At 30.9% G+C, this 14,647-nt stretch overlaps 1 protein-coding gene across 1 annotated transcript; it reads right to left on the bottom strand.

Moving 5' to 3' along the window:
• Window positions 1-554: 554 nt before the first annotated feature.
• asb14a (ankyrin repeat and SOCS box containing 14a) lies at window positions 555-14,390 on the bottom strand. Its single transcript, XM_073826220.1, has 9 exons — window positions 14,236-14,390; window positions 14,098-14,150; window positions 12,246-12,377; window positions 11,999-12,157; window positions 10,534-10,779; window positions 7,689-7,860; window positions 5,048-5,591; window positions 4,823-4,976; window positions 555-1,333 (listed from the first exon to the last, which is right to left on the bottom strand). Exons 1-9 carry the CDS (start codon window positions 14,361-14,363, stop codon window positions 1,155-1,157), a joined length of 1,767 nt encoding a protein of 588 aa, XP_073682321.1. The 5' UTR covers window positions 14,364-14,390; the 3' UTR covers window positions 555-1,154.
• Between the last annotated feature and the right edge of the window lie 257 nt (window positions 14,391-14,647).

Genomic DNA, 14,647 nt, shown 5'->3' with positions numbered 1-14,647 from the left:
TATTTAATAAAAAAAACGAAGCTTATTATTATGAATACTAATTTATAATTTAATATGATTTTAATACGATTAATATTAATTTTTATTTATTTACTATTGTATTATTATCATTTATTGTCATTATTATTAATAATTATATAAAATAAATTATATATAATTATATATTATATAAATCATTTATTAAAAATATTCATTCATAATTAACTATTTTTAAAATGAATATGTTCAATTAAAAAGTACATTTTTTTCCAAATCACTCATAATCTTTGTAATATTTATAAAATAACTAAAAAGGTTTCAGACGTATGGGATGCTGACAGCTGTTTGATGTATGTCAAATATTTTATTTGAAATAAAATAGAAACATGGAATATTAGTCTGGAAACATGGAGAAAAAAAAGTGTTAATTATGAGTTGTTAAAATCAGTTAAATATGATCTAAATAATTTCATGAGACAATCTGTTAAATTATTTTATTATTTATTTTCATTTTTTAAGAAATAACATGCATAAAAACTTTAGCCTCCTAAAATGTATTTCTAAATTTATAAAAATCCTTTTTTACACAGATGTGCTTCCTTAAAAAGACCGCCATTCTTCATAAACAAATGCATTAATGGCTATATTTTATTTAAAAACAAATATTATTTATTTCCTATTTAAACAAATTATTGAGTTCTATACATATTTGTTAATATTTGTGACCCTGGACCACAAACAATTTGATTTATACTGAATAAATATGCTTTCCATTGATGTATGGTTTGTTAGGATCTAAATAAATAAATTTAGATATTTAAATAAATAAATCACATTTAAAGTTGTCCAAATTAAGTTCTTAGCAATGCATATTGCTAATCAAAAATTAAGTTGTGATATATTTACGGCAGGAAATTTACAAAATATCTTCATGGAACATGATCTTTAAATGTTTTATCATTTTGACCCATACAATGTTTTTTTGGCTATTGCTACAAATATACCTGTGCTGCTTAAGACTGCTTTTGTAGTCCAGGGTCACATTTGTTAACATTAAGACTTAAGATTAACTGTAAAGAATATGCACATAATTCTGGACAATATGTCTATCATGGAGTGTCCATTATACTTGCATTGAGATGTAATAGAGTGTTTTTATAGGTGTGTGTTCTGGTTTATTTGCTTTGCGTTTGGCATTTCTGAGCGTAGAGATCGTATTCTTTGTATAGGATGTATTGCTTCAGTCGATCTGGCAATGGAAGGAAACTCATGAAGATCGGAGCTCTCAAACGCAACCGACCCAAACAAGCCCTGATCTTCAGCCGACAGAGATGCTGCAGACAGCGCACGTTCTCTGTGAAGAAACAAAACACAAATATGACATGAGCTGAAGTTAATATACTTTTCACAAGGGTGTAGATTTGATTTTGGCATTGTTGCAAAATTATTGCTAGGGATAATTTAGTTGTCACTGGATATTGGTAGGGACATGTCATTGTGTCTCTACTAAATTATACACCCTTGAAAATCATAACAAGTCGTAACAAGTAACATATCTGACTTTAAAAACTATAGCTCTCTCCTTAAATATCAAGAGATCAAACAACAGATTTGTGAGTTCATCCAAATTTCACAAAATTCTTATGGGCGTAATTATAAGCCATTTTAGTAAGTTGCTGTTTTTGTCACTATTCTGAAAAAAAAGGTTTGCAAACCTGTATCAATCTGAATCAAATGATTTTCAATACATTTTCTGAAGTCCTGATCTGAATCAAACAATGTACAATATGCACTCCGAAGTTCCAATCTGAATCAAATTATTTGCGATACACTCTGCAAGGTCCAAATCTGAATCCAATGATTTGTGATCCACACTCCAAAGTCCCGATCTGAATCAAATTATTTGCGGTAAATGCTCCAAAGTCCCGATCTGAATCAAATGATTTGCGGTAAATGCTCCGAAGTTCCAATCTGAATCAAATTATTTGCGGTAAATGCTCCAAAGTCCCGATCTGAATCAAATGATTTGCGGTAAATGCTCCGAAGTTCCAATCTGAATCAAATTATTTGCGATACACTCTGCAAGGTCCAAATCTGAATCCAATGATTTGTGATCCACACTCCAAAGTCCCGATCTGAATCAAATTATTTGCGGTAAATGCTCCAAAGTCCCGATCTGAATCAAATGATTTGCGGTAAATGCTCCGAAGTTCCAATCTGAATCAAATTATTTGCGGTAAATGCTCCAAAGTCCCGATCTGAATCAAATGATTTGCGGTAAATGCTCCGAAGTTCCAATCTGAATCAAATGATTTGCAATACACTCTGCAAGGTCCCAATCTGAATCCAGTGATTTGCGATATGTGCTCCCAAGTCCTGATCGGAATCAAATGTTTCACAATTTGCGTTCTGAAGTCCTGATCTGAATGAAATGATTCATGATCTGTGCTCCGAAGTCCCGATCTGTATCAAATGATTCATTATACACACTCCGATGTCCCGATCTGTATCAAATGATTTGCAATAAGTGTTCCGAAGTCCAGATCTGAGTCAAATGATTTGCAATAAGTGTTCCGAAGTCCAGATCTGAGTCAAATGATTCACAATCCACACACTGAAGTCCCGATTTAAATCAAATGATTTGCAGTACATGCTTCGAAGTCCCGATCAGAATCAAAGGATTTACAATATGTGCTCTGAAGTCCCAATCTGAATTAATGTATTCACAATACAAGGTCCACAGTCTCAATCTGAATCAAATGGTTTGCAATACATGCTCTGAGGTCCTGATCTAAATCAAACAATGTACGATATGCACTCCGAAGTTCCAATCTGAATCTAATTATTTGCGATACACTCTGCAAGGTCCAAATCTGAATCAAATGATTTGCGATATGTGCTCCCAAGTCCTGATTGGAATCAAATGTTTCACAATTTGCGTTCTGAAGTCCTGATCTGAAATAAATGATTCATGATCTGTGCTCTGAAGTCCCGATCTATATTAAATGATTCATTATACACTCTCCGAAGTCCCGATCTGAATCAAATGATTCATTATACACTCTCCGAAGTCCCGATCTGTATCAAATGATTCATTATACACTCTCCGATGTCCCGATCTGAATCAAATGATTCATTATACACTCTCCGAAGTCCCGATCTGAATCAAATGATTCATTATACACGCTCCGAAGTCCCGATCTGTATCAAATGATTCATTATACACTCTCCGAAGTCCCGATCTGAATCAAATGATTCATTATACACTCTCCGATGTCCCGATCTGTATCAAATGATTCATTATACACTCTCCGATGTCCCGATCTGAATCAAATGATTCATTATACACTCTCCGAAGTCCCGATCTGAATCAAATGATTCATTATACACGCTCCGAAGTCCCGATCTGTATCAAATGATTCATTATACACTCTCCGATGTCCCGATCTGAATCAAATGATTCATTATACACTCTCCGAAGTCCCGATCTGTATCAAATGATTCATTATACACTCTCCGAAGTCCCGATCTGTATCAAATGATTTGCAATAAGTGTTCCGAAGTCCAGATCTGAGTCAAATGATTCACAATCCACACACTGAAGTCCCGATTTAAATCGAATGATTTGTGGTACACGCTTCGAAGTCCCGATCTGAATCCAAGGATTTACAATATGTGCTCTGAAGTCCCAATCTGAATCAATGTATTCACAATACAAGGTCCACAGTCTCAATCTGAATCAAATGATTTGCAATACATGCTCTGAAGTCCTGATCTGAATCAAACAATGTACGATATGCACTCCGAAGTTCCAATCTGAATCTAATTATTTGCGATACACTCTGCAAGGTCCAAATCTGAATCAAATGATTTGTGATCCACACTCCAAAGTCCCGATCTGAATCAAATGATTTGCGATATGTGCTCCTAAGTCCTGATTGGAATCAAATGTTTCACAATTTGCGTTCCGAAGTCCTGATCTATATTAAATGATTCATTATACACTCTCCGAAGTCCCAATCCGTATCAAATGATTCACAATCCACACACTGAAGTCCCGATTTAAATCAAATGATTTGCGGTACACACTTCGAAGTCCCGATCTGAATCAAATGATTCGCGATATGCGCTTTGAAGTTCCGATATGAATCAAATGATCCGCACTCTGAAGTCCTGATCTAAATCAAATGATTTGCGGTACACACTTTGATATTCCGATCTGAATGAAATGATTCACGAACCCGCTAAGAAGTTCCGATCTGAATTTAATTATTTGAGGTTCGAAGTCACAATCTAAATGAAATGATTTGCAATACGCTTTGAGGTCTTGAACTGAATCAAATGAGTCATGGTACATGCTTTGAAGTTATGATCTGAATCAAATGTTTTGCAGTCTGAACTCCCAATCTAAATTAAATGACTTTGCAATACGTGCTTTGAAGTCCAGATCGAAATCAAATGATTTTCACTCCGAAGTCCCAAAATTAATTAAAGGATTTGCAGCACACACTTTGAAGTTCTGATTTGAATCAAATAATTCACAATATGTACTTTGAAGTTCGGACCTGAATCAAATGATCCGCACTCCAAAGTCTAAATCTAAATCAAATGATTCACGAACCTGCTCCAAAGTTCTGATCTGAATCAAATGATTCTCACACTTTGAAATCCCTATCCAAACCAAATATCACATACAATAATGTGTTTTACAGTAAAATTACATTAGAATTACAGTAAATAGTATTATTATTATTATTAGTAATATCAATAATATATAATAATATTACCTGAAAGAAAATAAATATCTGTTATAATTGTTGTTATAAATGGTTCATGAACAAACCTTGAATTTTGCAGATTTCAGGCCACTGTTTTTGCTCCATGAGCACAGCTTTCAATTTGGAGCAAAAGGTGACGTGATCGATGTAATCCAGCATGATGCGGACTATGTTTCCTGAGAGATGCTTGAGCCACGTGACAGAAATGACCTCACAGAACTACAGCGAGAGGAAAACAGCATTTAAAACACACGCCAGACCATCAATCAAACACCAGACGTCAAACTCACCAGTGTGTCTTTAATGACAGTGTCACTCCAGCCCTCGTAACCGTGCGGGACGTGCGATCCCTCCCCATACGGACAGTCAAAGCATCGCTTCACATCATAGCCATAGTTACACAGCATCCGCAGAACCACCTCGTCCTTCAGTGCATACTGTAAGGCTGACGGGAAGTGTGTGGTGTTCACTCTGCAGTAGTAGTTGACGTTGGCTCCGTACCGAAGTAGTAGATTGATCAGCTCGTAGTTGCCCATCCGCAGCGCCACCTGCAGGCACTTGACGGGGTCCTGGTTGGGCATCGCTCCGGCCTCCAGCAGGACTCGGGTGGAGGCGACGTCATCGTTGGAGACGGCGAAGTAGACCGCGGACTGGCGTTTGTCGTCGTAGCTGCGGCGCACCCACGCGTGCAGCATGAAGTTGGGGTCGTAATTGGCCTTCAGAAGCATCTCCAGACACTGAGTGTGTCCACCCGCCGCCGCTGAATGAAGAGGACTGATTCCACTGTCATCCACCGCATCCCACGACGTCACGGGTATCAGCAGAGACAAAGCCCTACAGAGAGAAATTATGATAGTTACAAACTAAACTCAAACTAAAACCATAAACACTATTTAACCATTAAATTTAAAGGGTTAGTTCACCCAAAAAAGAAAATTCTGTCATTAACCCTAAAAATAGCAGAACCACAAAGAGACACCAGAAAATTAATTTACTGCTATTTTCCATCTTATCGGGCCTTAAAGTCATCGGATGCAAAACTCACTTTTACATGTTGTTTGAACATTAATGTGTGTTGGCAGTTTGTGTACACAACCACCCTACAATGATAAAAATCCACCCAGTGGTATTTTTCTAATCTTTAAAAGTAATTTTCCCTTTTTAAAATCAGGTCACATTCTCAGGTTCTTGTTGGTATGACAGCAACCAGGCAGAGGCCGCTCCCACAAAAGTTGATTGACATGAGCGTTTTACCTTAGACCCGCCCTCACCGAGCTGAAACAGTCCGACTCCAATCGCCATTGTGTGACTCAGATGCAGAGGAAGACAAGAATGTCTCAGATTGAGCGAATGAGGTGTTCTGTTGTTGGATGTAATAATGAACATAGCAGTCTTCATTTACTTTCGACATCTGAGCCGCTGAAGACGCAGAGGATAACGTTACTTTTGTTTTTAAAAAGGAAAGCGCTGATCCCGATCTACATATGCGTCTATGTTTGTGTGAATCCTTCGTGATGCAGCTTCACCCACAGCAGAAGTGAGTTTAAGGGTTTTTTATGCATCTTTGCAAATGGCCTTTCTTAATAATGTGCTTGTTGGCAAGGTTCGCCGCTAAATGCTCCTAAAGTAAACATTACGGCTCATAATCCCACATCAGAGAGGGGCGGGGCGAGCAGAGCTCATTTGTATTTAAAGGGACCTTGCAATTCAATGAATTGATTTTTTGCAGAGCTGATTTTGACAAGGTAAAAGGGTGTTTTTTTACACTACTATTGAGAATTTTTAACCAAAGTATATTAGAGACTTTTCATTAAGACCCTACAGAATCATATCAACTTGTGGAAAATGGGCATCCGATGACCCCTTTAAATAATACACCTTTTCAACGATATGCATTTTGCCAAGGTCTTACGGGTTTGAAACTAACCCTTTAAAAGTTAACTGAAATGAAATAAAACATTAATATTATAAAAAAAATATATATTAATACACATTAATATAAAAAAAACTTGTAATGGCAAACTTTTATTTTCTTGGACTTGATGTAGTAAAATAACTAACACTAAAATATAAACTATATATAAAAAAAATAAAAATAATGGGTTATTTGGATTATGGTTAACTAAAACTACAACTAAAACCTTAAAAGTTAATTTAGTTCATGTTTATTTAGTTAATTTGATGTGCTAAAATACTAAAATAACAAACTGAAGAAAAATTAAAACTATATATTTTTCAAAAACCAATAAAAATAGCAAAATAAAGGTTTATATGGGTTATTATAGTTAACTACAATATCAATAGAAAACAATTTTTGTTACCTGAAGAATGTTAACTTACTATAAATAAAATATAAAATAAACTTATTTTAGCTAGTAGCCAACACAACTTAAGTGAATTTAATTTAATTTAACTTAAAGCACTAAAGTAATTAAAGCTAAAATAAAAATGAATTATTATATACATATAAAAATAGCAAAATGCAACTAAATGACTAAAACCTTAAAACACTAAAAATATTAATAAAAATGTATAATAATTCATAAAAAATATTATACTTTTTATTCATTCATGTGACACTGAAGACTGGCGTAATTATGCTGAAAATTCAGCTTTGCATCACAAAAAAATAAATTACACTTTAAAATATATTACAATAGAAAACCTTGGTGAGCCTTGGTGAGCATAAGAGACATCTTTCAGAAACATTAAATAATCGTAATTATTCCCAGTATTATTACCAGTATGCACTGGTTATATATGCATTAAAATGTAATACTTAAAACCTTAAACATTTGACTTTTAGTGTACTTAAAAAGTTTAAACCTGGACTTAATCTGCTTGTTTAACATAGAACATAATATGAAGGCTTCAGAATGCTTCGTCACATTCATTGTCATAGAAGAAACCTATACAGCATGCAATACTAACTTCACATGTCCACGATGGGCCACTCTGTGAATGGGCAGGTGTCCCGTGTGTTTAGGGATGTTAGCATCAGCGCCGTACTCCAGCAGTAACGAAATGACGTCAGGGTTTCCTGAAGCAGACGCCTCAAATAATATGGTTGCACAATCCTGAGCCTGAGACTCAACATCAGCACCTGAACACAACACCACAGCTTTTATTATTTACATTCACAATGCCATTTTTCTCAAATGCACTGCATTAAAGCCACTCATTGCTTTTCAAACCACAAATACAGAGCAACAAGACATAATAACACATCATATAATTACAAAAACATTCCATAGCTGCAAGTGTTATTTTAATATTGTTAATATTTTGAATTACTTTTATTTTTTATATTTTCGGTTTTCAATTTAGTTTGTTGAAATGTTGGTCATTTTGTTGCGTTTTTGCCATTTTTAGCATTTTACTATGTCTATATTGTTCATTTTTATATCCATTTTAGCTACTTTAGTGCATCAAGTTAAACTAAACAAAAAAAATAAAATAAAATAAAATAAACTACTTCAAAACATTAATAAAAGTCTATAATATACTAGTGCAAATACATTTTTTTGCACTAATAAAATGTCTTTTATTGATTTATAATTTATAATACTACTACTACTACTAAATACATAATAATACTATCAATGATACCATACTTTATTAAGTATAATATAATGGATATTAGGGCTGGGCAATTTGGCTTAGAATCAAAATCTCGATTAATTGAACATTTTAACCCGATTACGATTAATGAACGATTATTTTATTTATTAATAAAATTATATTTAATTATATTTATATAATAATTATTTTTTTGCCCTCATAGTTCACTGACAAGTTTTGTACAGTAAATATGTTCACATATTACAAGCGAGAGATTTTTGGATGAAGGGTGCATTACTTGATTTTAAAATAATTGAAGGAAACACACTATCTACGATCTATGATTATTAATTGAACATCAGTGTTGAACAACTGAAATTAAAGCAAGCATTGCTTAAAACGAAGTCACATTTTTCTTAAATTAGTGAAAATAAATAACTTGCACTATTGGAAACAAAATAAATAATTTTCAATGTTTTTCATATTAAAAGTAGAAAATAAGCAGTATCTCCTCTAAATAAAATTACCCTTGTATATCCTATAAATACTTTTTACTGTATAAATACTGTTTAAGCTCTCCATCGACATGTCGGCGGAATAACGTAACGGAGCGCTTGTGTTTTTTAAAGGGAAAGTAATTGAAATAATCTTCCTGGAAAAATTTTAACGATTATAGGTTCTGAATGTCGATTTCGATTATTTTTCGATTAATCGCCCAGCCCTAATGGATATCCACTATTAATAAACTATATACAATAAATGGTTATTGTAAAAGCATTGAAATAATAATCATATAATTACAATAATACTTCATGGCTGCAAGTGTTATTTTAATATTGTTAATATTTTGAATTACTTTCATTTTTTATTTTTTTGGTTTTTAATTTAGTTTTAGTTGAAGTTTTGGTCATTTTGTTGTGTTTTTGGCATTTTTAGTATTTTACTGTCTATATTGTTTTTATTCATTTTTATATCAATCTTAGCTACTTTAGTGCATCAAGTTAAACTAAATACAACTTTAAAATTAAACTAAAAATTTATCAAATATATAAACTACTTCAAAATATTATTTTGTGCACTAATAAAATGTTTTTATTGATTTAATCATTTAAATTACTACTATTACTATTACTAATATTATCAAAAATATCATATAAAGTATAATATAATGAATATCTATTGTTAATAGTAAATAGTAAAGCCTTGAAATTTGCAGTAACTTTTCCCAGTAATTTTTCACTCCATAAAAAAAATATTGTTATTTTTATATATATATTTTTTATACATTGCCGGTCAAAAGTTTGAGATCAGTAAGATTTTTTTATATATTAAGTTTCTATTGCTCATCAAGACGCGTTTATGCGTTAATTTGATCGAAAATACAGAAACAAATTTAATATTGTGAAATATTATTACGATATAAAACAACGTTTTATATACATTAAAAAACTAATTTATTTATGTGATCAAAGCTAAATTTTTCAGCATCATTACTTCAGTATTCAGTGTCACATTCTAATATACTGATTTATTATCAGTGTTGGAAACAGTTGTGCTGCTTAATATTTCTTTGGAACCTGTGATACTTTTTTTCAGGATTTTTGATGAATTAAAAAAAAAATCTAAAATAAAAAAATTTGGGGTCAATAAATTTTTATTCTGTTTTTTTTTTTAAAGAAATTATTACTTTTATTCAGCAAGGATGTGTTAAATAGATCAAAAGTGATAGCAACGACTATTATTGTTCGAAAAGATTTATATTTTGAATAAATGCTGTTCATTTAAACTTTTTATTCAAAGAATTCTGAAAAAAGTATCACAGATTCCAAAAAATATTGGCAGCACAACTGTTGCCAACATTAATACTTCTAAAAATAAATCATCATATTAGAATGATTTCTGAAGGATCATGTGACGCTTAAGTCCAGAGTAATGGCTGATGAAAATTCAGTATTAATGTGAAATTAAATGTATATTAAAATAGAAAGCATTATTTTTTATTGTAATAACATTTTGCAGTATTATTGTTTTTTTGTTTTTTGTATTTTTGATCAAATAAATGCCTTGATGAACATTACAAGTCATACTGATCCCAAACTTTTGAGCAGCAGTGTATTTTATTTTATTTAAGGTAATGTTTATTTTATTTCAATAGTTTTGATTTTACTTTTCATTAACTCTAATAACCCTAGGCTGCATCCGGTTCTCTTCTGACCTCTCCGGAGAAGCGTTCGGATGATCTCCAGGTGTCCGGCTTGTGCGGCTAATGCCAACGGCGTCAGGCCATAGGAGCTTCTGGGATCGGGATGAGCTCCGTACTTCAGCAGCAGATCCACGAAATCCATCAGGCCCAGCCGGGCGGCTTCATGCAGGGCCGTCCTGCGGTTCGCCCCCTCCTGGTTAACTCTGGCGCTGAAGTTGAGAAGGAGCTTCGTCATGTCGTAGTGATTGTTTCTTATGGCTGTTGGAATAAAACCACTTGGTCAGGAAGAATAAAGACAGAATGTAAACCGAAAGAGCTCCTGAAATCAGAAAATCTGAATTTGAGATTGCAGGCTTTTTAAATAGGAAGGTCATTCTTTATTTGCAGGGGCTGGGATAATGTCCATCTACTTTACAACTGTTAAAATACACTTTAGGTATTAATAAATCATACATGTTTGTATTCTGTAGAGTTAAATGTTACATTTTAGTTTTAAAATACATTTAACTGAATTTGAAAGTTTTTTTGTGTAACAAAATCTGCACGTTCCCACCCATTATTAAAGTATCCTGGTATATAATTGCAACAATATTTATATTTTTAACACAAATAAAGTGGTTGTATTTTGAATATAGATTTTATTTAACATGCATATTTTAAGGTAAAAAAAAGCACGTTTTATTCTGTTTTTAAGACAAAGATATGTTCCCCAAATTTATATCTGTGTTGCAACAATGGATTTCACTAATTTTTGTGTTGCATGTGATTTTATTAATTTTTTTTTTTTTTTTTTGGTGAACCATATTACTACAGACTAATAAAGACTCATACAGACTAAAAAAGTGTGGCACATCGTTTTTTAATCTTCATTTTGATAAATTTGATTATTATTTTCAAAGTCCAAACCAGAAAAAACAAAATCAAATTGAATTTTAAAAAATTTGTTACATGAAATGAAATGAAGAAAAATAAATAAACATATTTATTTTATTTCAACTAATTGCCAACGCAACATTTTTTATTTGCATTTAGTTAAACATGATGTAATAGAATAACTATTATAAATGTAAATTATAAATTATAAAATAATAAAACCTATATAGACAATAAAAAATAAATACATTTTACAATCTTAAAATTCTGTTTAATTTTAAACTAAACTAAAAATAATAATAATAATTAAAAAACTCATTCAAAATATTAATAAAATAATAATAGTATCTGCATTATACTACAATAACACTGCTTGAAATGTTTTTTTTTTTTCATTTTAAGTAACAAAAATGTTTTATTTGTTTTCAGTTAATTAAATGTTTTATTAAAATGTAGATTAAAATATGTAAAATAAGTAAAAATAATTAAAATTATAATTAAATAAAAAAATTATAAATTATATATATATATATATTCTTCTTATTATTATTATTATTATTTTTTTATTTTTTCAGGTGAATAATGACCTGTGGACTTTTCTGACCTACAACAAGAGGCGAGTCTTCCTCCATATCCAGGGTGTCTGGACTGCTACCATGGTCCAGCAAGTAACAAGCGTTGTCCAACAGACCTTTCTCCACAGCTAAGAAGAGAGCCGTCTTACCCTGATGAGTCTTTCTGTGCTTGCCATCCTCAGGAGAGGCTGATGAACACATGAATTCACAGTTTATGAGTGAAACACATACGATCAACAATAATGATGAAATATTATGTGCATCTTCACTACAGACCATTAAATGTGATCTCAAGGATGTTCTGGTTGTTCTGTATGGCAGCTTCATGTAAGGGGATGTAGCCTGTGTCATCCTCTTCAGAGAAAGCTCGCTGATGGACAGTCAGCTTACGGAGGGAGTTTTCATCACCTGATAAAACAACCAAAGAACAGAAGATTCTAAACTGAATTATACTGGTGAACTTCATAGCTATGCTTATTTTAACTGCTAGAGCAACACTAAACCAGCACAAACCATTTTTTAGAATTTTACAGTTTTTACATGTTGTAGAATTTGTTTATACTACTTTAATTATATCTCATTTAAATTAAAATATACATTTTTTTTTTAGTATTTTTAATCACTGTTAAGAATATAAAGACTTTTTAAAAAGTACAAAAAAGTATAAAACAAGTAAATCTAAACATTTGGAAATCTGAGAATTTGGAGGAAATGTGCTTAATGTTGGAAAATTAAGTAGGATTTTTTTTTATAATAATTTTACAGTTTTTTATACACTGAAGAATTTGTTGTACGATATATATATTTTAAAAAGTATAAAATAAGAGTATAAAGTAAATCTGAACACTTACAAATCTGAGAATTAGGGAAAAATTTGCTGACTTTTAATTTTAAATAAAAATAACAATATTAATAATTATATATTAATATTAATATTAATATTAATATTAATATATATATATATATATTGTAATGTCCCTAATTTTAATTTCCAAAAAAAAAAAAAAATATATATATATATATATATATATATACATACATACATACACACACACACACACACACACATACATATATATAATTTATTATATAACATTTTCTTTTAGTATTTTTAATCACCATTAAGAATATAAGGACTTTTTTGAGTACAAAATAAAACTATAAAATAAGTAAATCTAAACACTCTGAGAATTAGGGGACAATTTGCTTAATTCATTTTGGAAAATTAAAAAGGATTTAAAAATAATAATAATAATTTTACAGTTTTTACACATTGTATTGAATTTGTTGCACTTCTTTAATTTCATCTCATTTAAATGAAAACATAACATTTTCTTACAGTATAAAACAACCGTTTTACATACAGTTTTTTTATTCATTGTAGAATTTGTTGTACTACTTTAATTTAATTAAAATTTAAATTAAAATATTTATTTTTAAATATTTATATTTAAAAATATTTATTTATTTTTAATTTATATTTATTCATTTAAATTAAAATATTTATTTTAAAAAAATATTTCATAAGTAATAAGTATATATATACAGTTTTTATATGTTGTACTACTTTAATTTCACCTAATTTAAATTAAAATATAAAATATTTAAATTTATATTTAAATATAAAATATATATATTTTTAAAAGTATAAAATAAAAGTATAAAGTAAATCTGAACATTTAGAAATCTGAGAATTAGGGGACAATGTGCTTAATTATTTTTAAATTATTATTTAAATTAAATGAAAACAATGTTACAATACAAAAACAAGAAACCTTACCTTACCTTAACAAGAAACAAATGTTAGTATATATGTGTGGCGAAGATTTCAACTGATTTTAATTAAAAACATTATTTTCTTATATATAATGCAGAACACTGTGACTGTACCACTGTAATTATAATCTCCATTGAGAATACAAGAAGAGAGTTATTAATAATAATAATAATATGGAGAAAACGAATAAAAATGTGCATATTTATCATGAAAATATTCATTTAGAAATTAATATATAAATAAAACACATTTAAAAAAAAGATTTACAGTGCTGAAACAACACAAAATATATTTTATTTTTATTTCGTGATGAAATATGACTTTGTCATTGTGTGATTGACCCATTCATACCATGCTTTACTGCATTGAATATCTTCTCTCTCTCAGGAGTGATCTGAACAATCCTGCAGACAAAAATACAGCATATTAATTCAAGCATCAACAAATTCAATAAATCTGAACTTATTAAAAGTTTAAAGTGTTTTTCACCTGCATGTTTCACCGGAGAGCGAGCTTCTGATCTCCACTTGTTTGAGGCGCTGCAGCAGACTCTGCTCAATCATCAGTTGAGTTGCCACATCCTCATCAAAACCCCCTCCAGATGTGTCCAAATCCATCACACTGTTTTTTCATGCACCTGTCAAGTTTGACATTTTGGGCTTTTTGGTTTTTCATAAAGTGTTTTTCAGACTAGTGGAACAAAAACATCCAAAAAACACTGTTAAGTGTTTCTTTTATAGCACTTTATCTATTTGTGTCAATGGATTTCAATTACAATGCATATTTTTTCTGAAAATGAGTTTTTTCTCCTGCACTGAGCCATAAATCTCCACTTGAGTAGCTCTTACACACACCAAACTTTACATTTTTTATGCCTGTCTATATTCTGAAGGTTTTTAAA

This window comes from Garra rufa, chromosome 20 (genome assembly GCF_049309525.1).
Source record: "Garra rufa chromosome 20, GarRuf1.0, whole genome shotgun sequence".
Lineage (NCBI taxonomy): Eukaryota > Metazoa > Chordata > Actinopteri > Cypriniformes > Cyprinidae > Garra > Garra rufa.
Note: the sequence above shows the minus strand (reverse complement) of the source record. Positions and strands in the feature narration are given on the sequence as shown.